Source organism: Pleurodeles waltl, chromosome 3_1 (genome assembly GCF_031143425.1).
Source record: "Pleurodeles waltl isolate 20211129_DDA chromosome 3_1, aPleWal1.hap1.20221129, whole genome shotgun sequence".
NCBI lineage: Eukaryota > Metazoa > Chordata > Amphibia > Caudata > Salamandridae > Pleurodeles > Pleurodeles waltl.
Genome location: NC_090440.1, coordinates 1351373414 through 1351385704, shown reverse-complemented (window position 1 = coordinate 1351385704; position 12291 = coordinate 1351373414). Strand labels below are relative to the sequence as shown.

General features: G+C 43.2%; 1 protein-coding gene across 11 annotated transcripts in view; it reads left to right on the top strand.

Annotated features, from left to right (window-relative positions):
• USP2 (ubiquitin specific peptidase 2) overlaps positions 1 to 12291 on the top strand; it is a 185761-nt gene that overhangs the window by 135020 nt on the left and 38450 nt on the right. For all 11 annotated transcript variants that reach the window (XM_069224849.1, XM_069224855.1, XM_069224851.1 and 8 more), the window contains one exon: positions 2532 to 2655. In XM_069224849.1, coding sequence (XP_069080950.1) covers positions 2532 to 2655 — 124 coding nt within the window. The remainder of the gene's footprint in view (positions 1 to 2531; positions 2656 to 12291) is intronic.

Here is a 12291-nt window from a genome sequence, read left to right as displayed (position 1 = left end):
TGCAGGCTCTCTCCTGCCCGGCAGCTGTGTTGCTGGGCTGGAGAAAGCCTACTGCGCATGTGTGTTTGGCTGGCCCAAGACGGCAGGCCAAACATACATGCGTAGTAAGCGGGAGTGCTGTGCACTCCCCCTCACTGATGGTCACCTCTGTGACCCCACCCCTTTAAAAGAAAACAATAATAAACAAAGTTTATTATCATTTTCTTTTCAAGGTTTTGCAGCTGCTCCTGCTGGCATGGGGGGGAGGTGGTTTGACGCTCCTCCACCCTAATTGATGAGCCACCCCTGAGTAATACTTTAACAAGACTGTCAAAGGGGTGTGTAACTACTGGTCCTGTTTAGTTCCGTATCACTGGGATGGAGGGCTTTGCCTCTTGTTGTCTCAGTTGCATGGCTAGAACCACCTGCTTTCTCCCCTTTCTTATACTGATGTTGTCTAAATGGGAATGACGCTCCTCTTGATTAGAAGTAAGTAGTTTATTAAGGTCATGTTTGGCCTTTAGAAGGTTATGCAGATTGTGGAATGTGTATTCGTGTAGGTTTAGATTAATGTCTTTGCTGGTTCCTCCAGGTCATTTGTTTTTTTTTATAGCTTCTCTCTTGCAGAATGAAGTCCTGCATTCCTTCTCCAGTGATTCAAGCCTTCCCAGTCGCACAGATTAATTGTTTAGAGGGCATTTTGTGTTAATTATCCTCTGTTGATTAAATAATATTTTGTTATTTTTAGCCACATCTCTACCACTAAGTCCATTGTAGTCAGGATCACAGTTCCCATGCTTTTTATGCACTGAAAAAGAAAAGGACTAACATTTAAACTGGGTCTGTTAGTACTTGGTTACACTCTAGCAATTGTCTCTTACTTTGCAGCGGCAGTGTGCAGGTGTCAGTAGGTCTGGCATATTGAGCTGAATTTTTTTTAAGTGAAGCGAGGGGGAAGGAATGCATAGGTGGCGAATTTCCAAGGTCCGTGGTCAATGCATGATGAGCTGCCCCAGTCAAGCTTTTATTTCTTTGAATTCTGGGGCTGTTCGTCTTGGTTTTCTAATGGTATACACAAGAGAACAAGATTTTAAAGAAAAAACATGCACCGGTGCAGCTCCTAACACATGGACATGGGAATCCTGAGAGGGCTGGGTGTGAGGAGGGGCTGGGGCACTAGACGACCCAGAGCCATGGCCTGCCAGCCAGTAGGTGGCGTGTGCAGGTCCTGGTTCTTGTGCGGGGCAGCCTGCAGGCAGCAAACATCTTCCTCCGTCTCTTTTGTACTCAGCAGCACAGAACACTTGAAGCTGTGTGCTAGCGGGTGTGGAAGCACGCAAAGAATGGAGTCTAAACGGCCACAGGGATCATAGCAGGAGTGATCTACATGAGATCTGCCTCTGTGTTTGAACCACAGCTTGGTCACATGTACTATAGATAGGTGAGAAGGTCAAAAGCAGGACCATCATAGGTGCACTTTTAGGGCCAGATGTACCAAATGGTTTTACCCATTCTGTGTCTATTGGAAAATGTGTTTGTACATATGGCCCTTAGTGTGCTAATGGCCCTGCTAAGCGCAAAAGGCCCCAGGGGCGTAACACAGGCCCTTGTGCAGCCTCTGAGGTGCTGATAGGTTTGTGCTGGGATTAATGTAATGTCCTCTGTTGCTAGAGATGGTTTCGGGCTTCACTCAAACACCTTAGGGAGAAGACACTTGAAGTCAGCATTCTGCAAGAATGATATGCATTCTTGACCAATCACCTGCGGAATAACTCTTATTTCATATCTCATTCTGTGTGCCCTATTATTTTGGTAGGTAGTGCTGCCCCCCCCAGGTGAAGTAATTATTGGCTTTTGGTATTCCTAGCCCTGTGTGCCAGTATAAAGGTATAACGTGTAAATAGCATATGTTTTTGCCCGTTCTGAGCTTCAAAAATCAGAATGTGCAATATTTTCCCTGCACGAATACCTGCTGGCGTTTGCTAACGAAATTTGTGTGGAATAAATGTGGGATATTAATGTACAACATTTGGTTGCAAAGTCCTGTTTGTGCATGAATCGGGATGGCTAGTCTTAGAAGAATAAGGACATAGTATTATGTCCAATAGAGGACCTACGCTCTGTTGAAATGCTACTTCACTTCATGCAAGCCCTAACTGTAACTACATTTCTACACACTAGTGTCTTGTGATGGGATACTACATGGGAGCTGGTCGACCTTGTCCTCGGTGCACAGTAAAAATGAGGGACCCTCGATAATCGAAAGGTTCAACCAACAGAGTAGCCCCCACTTCAACAGGTGACGAGTACTCTTCATGTACAAACTAAGGGGACATTTTTTAACATCAGTCAGAGGAACAATGCATTAGGAGAAGGATCAGCCCCAAGGTGGAGTATAGCATGCACCACGGAGAGAAAAAACGAAACTGAACATGAAGGGCTAAAGCAAACATTTTTTATTTTTTATTTTTTTTTATCTCCTTCAGCGTTCTGTGTTAGAGCTTTCTTATTTCCCCTTTTATAATCAGTGATGTTTCTGGCTTATTTTGCAGTGTTTTATGAACTCAATTCTTCAGTGTTTAAGTAACTCAAAGGAACTTCGGGATTACTGCCTCCAGAACATCTACCGTCGGGACCTGAACCAATCCAGCCGCAGCTCTACAAACCTCATGGAAGGTGAGCATCTCAGAATCAGCTCCATGCCTGTGGCAAGATTATCCGGGTCTGTCCATCCTATTTCCACTATCAATCTGCCCTCTATTTATCCCAAGAATCACCCTCTACCTGCCTACCCATCTCATCTCTTGGTAGCAAACACAGCATGAAGTCTGCCCCCATTTTTAGTAGGCTTGGTCCATGCCAGGGCTACAAGATAGTGTAGTCTTTATACAGGATTTAGGACTGTAGGGACTAAGGGCCTGATTTAGATATTGGCGGACAAGTTACACCATCACAGTAGTGACAGATATCCCGTCCTCCGAAATCTAAATTCCATAGAATATAATGGTTTTTCAATTTCGACGGACTGGGTATCCTTCACTGTTGTGACGGAGTAACTTGTCTTCCAATACCAAAATCAGGCCCTAAGTCCTCACATTATTGACTTTTCTGCTGTTCTCTCAGTTTGACATATTGACTCATCCTGTTTCCCTCTACTAACGCAACATCTCTGAGTCCTCTGGAAGTGCCCCTTGTGTTTTTATATTGCTTCTTCAGTGATGCACCAGATTCTTCTGGACCGGAAGGTGCAACCAAACGTCAGAGGCCTCGCTTCGGAGTAGACAGAGTTCCCCCCACACCAGTATATTTTGTGGCAGGTTTGATGAAAGTGAGATGCACACTTATTTTCACCTGTTCTCACAGGGGAAGAGTTTGTCAACCATCTCCAGGTAAAATACGCCCAGGACCCCATAATCCAGGTCCTTAACTTCCCTCATCGGTGTGTTTTGTGTGTTCCTGCTTATGTGTGGTGTGCACGGGGACCACAGTATGAATTGCAGGTGCTGTAGGGACGTACTATTAAAGCACAACTTGGTGATTCCCCACAGAGACATACCAATTCTGGCTTTCATTAACCTCTTTCCTGAGCACAGTAATTGACTGAAGACAGTACTGCTGCTTTGCAAGTTGTTTGATTTTTCTGAATCCGTAGCTTCCCCCTTCCTGCTGTTACTTTAATTTGTATAGGAATAATATTTAAAATTAATCAAATGCAATTACACCATATGTATTTTTAATTAAAAAAAATATATATATATATATGTATATATATATTGAAAGATTCACTTAAGTGGTATCATTTTATCTCTTAAAACATTAATATATAAAGAACCTTTCTTTAAGGCTGTGTTTGAGGTAGTTAAAGAAAGGTGGATGTCATAACTTCTAGCCCTAATCGCAGACTTTGTCATGTTTCATGATCACAGTATATGGACACATCCCAATCAGCTTTTTCTTTTGAATGTAGAGTATGGCTCATTTGCAGAGAAAATGTATTAGTCCTGCAGCCACATCTGTGTAGGAAATTAGGGTAACTTATCTGCATTTTAGATTTTTTTAAATCTGTTTAGAGCACCAGCGGCTGGGTGTCTGTTACTTTATTTTACACTTTTCTTCACAGCGTTGACAGTCCAAGCCGAGAGTTACCACCTAGCTGAGTGGACGCATACTTAACAGTGGAACTTGATGTCAGTGTTTCTACCCGTTTCACTTGGCCTTGCATTTATGAAATCTTTTTAAGCCACTGCTGGCTTGCACCAATTTTTTCTGCAGGAATACATGGAATTGAGTAGTACTATCTTACCTGCCTGAATTCGACCTGTGGCCATCCAGCTGAAGGTCCATAGCTGAGATATTTTGCTTGCCAAAGAAGATGTGGCTCTGCTTTGATCTCAGGGAAGACAGTGCCAGGATGATAAGGGGTTTCTACATCTCGCTTCCTAATTGAACCATTGTGCTTTTCAGAATGATGGACACTGTTTGAGCTCACTGATTCTACTCCTTGTTCAAGAACAGGTGAAGTTTTGTATAGTTCACGAATCACTCGTGGAGGCGCTAATCACCTGTGAGGGTATCCAGGCTCTTTGCATGTGGGTAGGCTGCTGTCCCCCTGGTGAGGTTATTCAAAGAGTTAAGGCTTCAGCATCTTATAAAACTCGAGAAGCAGGGAGGAAGCTATGATGTGATGGGAAGTAGTTCCATGATTTGAGGGAGATGTAAGGCAAAGCACAACCTCTGGCTTTAATTTTGTGAATGAGGATATGTGTGCTAATGCAGGTGCAGTTGAGCAGAGGTGTCTTGGAGGTGAGTAGAAGTGTACACGAATGTTGCAGTAAGCAGGGCTAGAGTTCGGGGAGTGCCTTATGTGTGAGGAGTATGAACTGGGTACATTTATGTATGGGGAGCCAATGAAGTTTCCTGAGGCATAGGTTGATGCCTTACCGTGGCACTTTGGATGGTTTGGAGCCTATTGTGGAGCTACCTGCTGATTCCTACGTAGAGTGTGTTGCCGTAGTCAAATATACTGGTGATCACAGCCTATGTGACTGTTTTTCTAGTGTTCTCTGGTAGCAGCTTGAAGATCTTTCGAAGCATCCTCAGGATAAGAAAGCATGAGGTCACTGTGTTTACTAAGGGCTGTCATATCAAGCTGTCGTCCAGGATAATTCCTAAGCTCCTGGTGTGGATGTTTGTTGTAGGTGAAGGGCCAAGGTCTGGTGGCCACCAGCTGGAGTTCCAAGGGAGGTTTTTATTTCAGTTTTGTCAGTGTTTGGTTTGAGGACCTTAGGACTTAATTCTGGTGGCGACCACAGTCATGCAGGTAATAAAGTGTTTTGTTGTGGGGGTCTTGTCTGACATGGAGAGTATTAGTTGAGTGTTGTCCGCGTAGGAGAGTACGCTAATGCCTTGTGATCGGATGTTGTCTGCCCACGGGGTCATTTAACTGTTGAATAATGTCGGGCTGAGAGAAAATCCTTTGGGGACTCCATAGATGACCTTCTTGAGACCTGACGAGTAAGGGGGTAGGCTGATATTTTGTGTTCTTCCTATGAGGAAGGAACAGATCCAGTTAAGGGCTTGTGCATGGATGCTTGTTTCATGTAGTCTTTTGATCAGGATGGAGTGAGACTGTGTCAAAGGCAGCTGAGAGGGTGTGCAATATGAGAACTGCAGCTTTTCCACGGTTGAACATGAGGTCAGGAGCATCGTCGTTCAGGATGTCCAAAATTTAGGTGGCATGCTTGCTGAGTGATTCAGTGTTGAGAAGTGTGCATGAATGTTTATCTTGGCGAGCATGTGTGTAGGTGGAAGGAGGAGGTAGATTTTATGTACTTTGTGTTCAAGGTGTTGTGATGCTGGGTGGGCTGCTGCATGCAAAGTAATTATGGGTGCATGCGAAGGCTCCTTCTGTGTTACGCCGTGAAGTGTGGCAGCATCATAGGAATGAAGGTCCCGGGATGAGTAGTCAGAAGTACGCCACAGAGTAGCGTCAAGGGACAGAAGGACCGGGGACTGTGGTGCTGGTTTAGTCACTGACGGGTGCAGATGGGCTTGCCTTTGGTGTGCTTTGGGTGTGCCAGAGGCACGCTCGTTGGCTCTGTGGCCACCATTAAGTATGTCCTGAATGGAGAAGAGCTGGGGTACTCGGGGTGGCTTTACTCAAGTACAGAAAGGAGCAGTGGTGCTGGAATAGAAACAGTTAAGCAGGGAGGGAAGGAAGGATGGGACGCGAGAGGTAGAGGGAGTAAAAGCAGAGGACGAGGAGAAGGCCGAAGGGGGCCAGGAGACTGGGAGGTAAGGAACGAGATCAAAAATGAGCAAAGAGTTTTACAAAAAGGGTGGAAAACGCACAAAGATTCACAAAAGACTGAAAACAAGCAACTAGGCCAAAAGGGTGAAAACTAGCAAGAGGTGACAGAAAGGGAAAAATGGCAAAGGTCACAGAAAGGAGAAAGCGGAGAGAGGCAGAGTCCACTGCAAGAACCGGAAACTAGAACTGGTGATAGAGCGGAACGTGGTAACAATTTACCTGCGTTCGGATGCTCTTTAGGTCGATGAATCTTTTGACTAAGTGGGAACTCTCTGTACTTTTAATCAATCAATCACCGTTTATCGATAATCAATAACGAACATAAGCAACACCTTGAACGACATAACACTTAACAATTAATCCAGAATACATTTCGGCGAACCCTGACCTTTCAGTCAGGAATAACCACACCAGTTTATTGCAAAGTTAGTGAGTTTATTTCCCTATATTAACAAAGCTAGCACGATATAGATGTGTCTCAACACCAAATGATAAACATAAATGAACATTAATAGCTGTCCATATCGTCGGAACAAGTGTAATCTATGTAGCATTTGAATCACAAGGCATTCGATAGTGGCAATGCAAAGCACTAATACGATAATCTGCAATGGGCTAATTGCGTACATTTAGTCAGCATAACAAGATCTCAAATTGCATCGTGCGGCATATGGAATCCTCAACTAACCTCAAATTGGCATCCGCATGTGGGACTTCATGCAAAAACAATTTAGCAACATCAATTTAGAAAACTCCTAGCTAGGGTCCTTATCAAAATCAGCAGTTGGTTACCTAAAAGAAACACAATGCAATTTTACAATTTCCTTTCATAATTACCAATTCCAATCAGCAATCAATGAAGTCTTCGTCTCACAGGTACCGTTTCCCGATCAGCATGGGACGGGACCAAGGGGCAGGGGTGAACGGGGCAATTGCCTCACGGCGGCAAGTTAAGACTACTACTTCATGCAAAGGGGCAAATCAAAGTTAAAGTCTCTAGGGCAAGAATCATTAAAGTCTCTTTCTCTCGACTAGAGAAAGCATCAAAGTCTCTCAAAATGGCGTCGCAGCAAAATGGGTCATAGTAGCTACGAAGTCAAAATGGCGGGATGTCCGAAGATAGAGAGTAATACTCTCAATGGCAATCATAGCGCATAATGGCTACCTTCTTCTCGTGCACCTGGGTTTTATAGACAACAGTTCAAGTCCAGTAGGGTCTCCATTGGTGGGTTCATAGGTTAGCTTCAAATTGACCAATCAAAAACGACAGTTCTCAAGCTTTTACTTAAGCATACATTATCCTTGGAGATGGGTACGTAATTTGCAACATTGTCTCTCGATTAGCTTACTCTCAGAGTCGACCTTGAATTAAAGAGAAAATATGCCAGGCTGGCACTAACTTTAAGATAAGCATGTGAACAGTTTCTGTGGAAAAATACAGCTTCAAGCAGAAATACACGTTTAATAGCACAGTGGAAAAATACAAACATCTAAACCGTGAGACCAGGCAACTAGGCCAAAGCCTCCGCTAAAGTAATGCTAAGCTAAAACATTTCAAACAAGCAAATCGTAGCACACGTTTATGATTATGTCGGATTAGTGCAATTCTAATACACCACGTTATATAAAGCACGCGTATAAATGATGGCAAACTACTCTGAGGGCACATTTTGTCCCCGTACAATCTTTATTAGTTCGGTTAATATCACACATGATTATTTCAGCACTACGTTTATGCGTTAATAAATGTAAAACCTTCATTTTCTGCTTCATCAATCCCTCCTCTGATGACTACTTGTCATCACACAAATTTAGCCCACAAATGTTATCCCATTAAAATTCTGTCAGCTCCCTTTTCCTTTTAGTTCCCCTAGTTTGCTCTTTATATTCTTCTGCCATTCTTTTCATAATTTTCTCTTCTTTTCTTCTCTTAATTCTTTCCATAATCATTATTATTCCCCTTTTTATTCCCCAAATTCCAAATACACAAATTATCACTATTAATATTCCTTCTATTATTTTCAATAATATTCCATTCCAAATTCCCCCAATCCAATGTCCCACTGAAGCAAGTCCCTTTCCAACCTTCTCCCACACTCCTGGTTCTTTCAGTTCTTTCAAATCTGCACTTTCTTTTGTTATATTAGCAAGCATAGTTTTAATTTTCACACTATTATCAGGTATATAGGTGCAGCAGTGACGTGCACCAATCATTTTGCAAACGCCTCCATCCTTTGCTAAAAGAATGTCTAAAGCAAGCCTATTTTGAAGAGTCATAGCTCTTTCCGCTGCAAGTTCAGCATCCATCAGGATTATAGCACCTGAAAACTTTGTCAGCATGTTATCCACTATAGTAGACAACTTTCTTATTTTGATGGAATTCAGCACAACTCCCAATGAAGGAATCATGGCTCCAAATATATCACCTACCACAGCAGCTGCGGTCTCTCTTTTCTGGATACGATGGGATCCAGGTGTCTTGTCAATCATCGATATGTCATCCAGTTGATAAACCTTTGGAAACACTATACCCAAATAACATCTTCCCCACCATCCTTTTGGAAGACGATAATAGGCATTATGCCCACAAATGTAATACACCCCTGGAATGACAGGGTCAAGTCCGTCCATCATGAATGTCCATTTGGCCTTAAAGATAAACGTATGTTTGCATTCACTCGCTCCTACAAAAATATTATCATAGTAAGATTCACCTCGATATATACAAAATTTCCCTACATGCCAAGCATCTAAAGCAATTTTCCCTTGTGTCTTTATAGCAGCAAAGTCATAGTTATCTACTGAAGTCCTCCTATGTAGTTCTTTTTCTAATTTCGCCTTCATTTGAGCCCTTCTATCATCTGTGCGATCTAAAAAGCTTATTTCTACTGCAGAGAGTGAGCAGGTAAGATTTTCCCTATGAGCGTGAGCCGTTTCAAAAGGTTGCATTGGCTCGAAAAAGTCCCTCATAATTTTGTAATCCCAATATTTTGCAGTCTCGCTTAGCTGCGCTATTATAGGAACATAAGCAAAGGTAACATCATAATTTGAGAAAAAATACTGTATATTAGATTGACCATAAAACCTAGACATTACTATACTACATGTAATCCCGTATGTAAGAGGCATGTGGTGATAAGTTACCCCTTCCTTTACTGATGTCGGTATCTGGGTACACACATAACAATCTTTCGCATCCATAGTCTCAACATACTCTGTTAGTAAGCGATAGAAAACGTTATACGAAAGCTCTTTCTTATCATGCAAGAGCCTCTCATCCATTGCTAGTCTTTTCAAAGGTGTTAGTTCAGTGGCAGTAACAGGAACAATAGTAGAAGCAGCAATAGTCTCATTCTCACCCTTTCCATGCATTCCAAACACAATTGCCATTATTATTAGTACACATATTAGTACCAAGCCTATACACACGTATTTACAATATTTCTTTCTATTATTCTGCATATCGTACCTAGGCATGATCTGTATAGAATCAGAGAGCTAGAAGCACTTATAAATGAAACTACCTAGCAATTCAGTTACAAAGCTGAACGAGCACAATGTTCACACCGTCTTCTTCAAAAGGCCAGTCACTTATCGGTTAGCAGCATTTGTCTCAATTCTGTTTAGCAATGTCTCAGCTGGTTGTTTGTCTCACGTTATATTGCAGCAAGCAATACCATTTACTACCTTTTCAATCAACAGAGTCTATGAAACTTTTCTTTTCTATTGGTATCTCTTCTTCTTCTTCGTTCTCGATGCTTAGAGACACAAACTCATCAGTCCAATCATCGTTTACTGCATATGCCCATTCAGGACCGGAATACCTCCTGTTTGGTATCCTTTTCCTTTTCAATTTTGCTTCTCTTTTCGATTCTGCTTCGCTTGCACTCTCCTCCTTCGCCAAGTCCTTTTCTTCACTTGACGATTGTTCCACGACAGCCACTTCCTTTCTTTTCTCTTTCACTTTTGGCCTTCCTCCTTCGTTCAAACCTTCTTTACCCTTTTCTTTTATCGGTGAGATACTTAGTCTTCTTTTTGCACCGTGTCCGTTTGATGGACCTGCGATCCTTTCTGTAGAGGTTTGAGCTCTTTCGTTCTGCTCTTCTTTGTCCCCACCTTCAGGGGAATCAGTCACGTTTTCCTTTTCTTTTTCTGTATCGTCTGTTTCTGGGAAAGCCCCCTTCTGCTCAGGCTCTCCTGCCTTCTCACTCTCTTCGAGCCCTTCGTCACTGTTACTTTCTTCAGGCTCTGTATCACTTTCAGCTGCTTCAGGTTCCTTGTCACCTTCAGCTGCTTCAGGCTTTTTGCTACCCTCAGCTGCTTCAGGCTCTTTGTCACCTGCAGCTCCGTCGTCGCTGTCTGAACTTTCTCCTTGGTCTTCCCCAAGCGAGTCAGACTCTTCGTTCTCCAATAATATTTCTTTTTCTCCTGCTGTTGCTTGTTCGCTTTCAGTTCGCTTTTGTTCTGTCTCAGCACTCGGCACTGTTTTATCAGGCACTGGTAGTTTCAGCGCTTCAACTTCCTCATCTGTGGGACACAGCACCTTCTTTGTATGACTGGCGTGAATCCAGTTGGGAACCCCCGCGCACTTCACAGCGGTAGTTGTCGTCAGGATCACTTGGAAAGGGCCTTTCCAACGGGGTTCCAGACACGACTTCCTCACGTGCTTCTTTATCACGACCCAGTCACCTGCTTTCAGTGCGTGTCCTGGACCTTGTATCGGTGGCAAGGTGGTCGCTTCCACCTGGTTAGAGAAAGAGCGAACCACGTCAGCCAGACCTTTGCAGTAGTCTAACACCATATCATCTGTAATATTCAAAAGCATGTTTGCGGGAACTGCAGGAAGTCTCATAGCCCTGCCCATGAGAATTTCGTGCAGAGACAATCCAGTTTTTCTATCCGGAGTGTTTCTCATTGACATTAGCACTAAGGGCAATGTGTCAGGCCATTTCAAATTTGTTGATGCACATATTTTTGCCATTCTCGATTTCAGCGTACCATTCATCTGCTCCACCAGTCCTGATGCCTCAGGGCGATAGCTACAGTGCAGCTTTTGCTCAATGTTCAGTGCTTCGCAAAGTAACTTCATCACCTCGTTATTGAAGTGACTTCCCCTATCTGATTCTAAAGAGATCGGGAATCCGAAACGTGGTATTAACTCCCTCAATAATAGCTTGGCAACTGTAAGGCTGTCGTTTCTACGTGTGGGGTATGCCTCAATCCAATGACTAAAAATACACACAACCACCAACACATATCTTAAACCTCCATGCACAGGCATCTCAATGAAGTCCATCTGCATACGACTAAAAGGACCGCTTGCCCTACCAATGTGACTCGCGTTCACAACCGTCCCCTTTCCTGGGTTCATCTGTTGGCAAGTGACACATCGATGGCAAACTGCTTCTGCAGCTTGACGAAATCTGGGGTTAAACCAATCAGTTTTGAACAATCTTATCATGGCATCTCTCCCTAGGTGAGCTTGCCCATGATAGAACCGCGCAAGCTGTGATAAGAGACTATTTGGCAGAACAAATTTTCCCTCATGTGAAACCCATAGCTCGTCTTGTCTCTTTATACATTGTGATTTAATCCAGGAATCTCTTTCATCCTCCCTGACATTACTTTGTAGTGCTTTTAGTTCTTCTATTGTATCTACGACCTTCAAGGCAAATGCTTCAGCTGGTTCGAGTTCTGGTTCACTTATTGTATTCCAATCATCCCTTAACAATATACAGTTCAAGGCACAAAATCTTGCGACTTAATCTGCATAGGCGTTTCCCAGAGACACATAGTCCTGACCTTTCGTGTGAGCACTGCACTTTACCACTGCAACTTCAGCTGGTACTTGAATGGCATGTAACAACTCCCTTATTCTCTCCCCATTTTTCACTGGGGATCCTGAAGAAGTCAGGAAACCTCTCTGTGACCATAGTTGTCCAAAGTCATGCACAATCCCAAACCCGTATTGGCTATCAGTGTAAATGGTGACTTTCATCAAT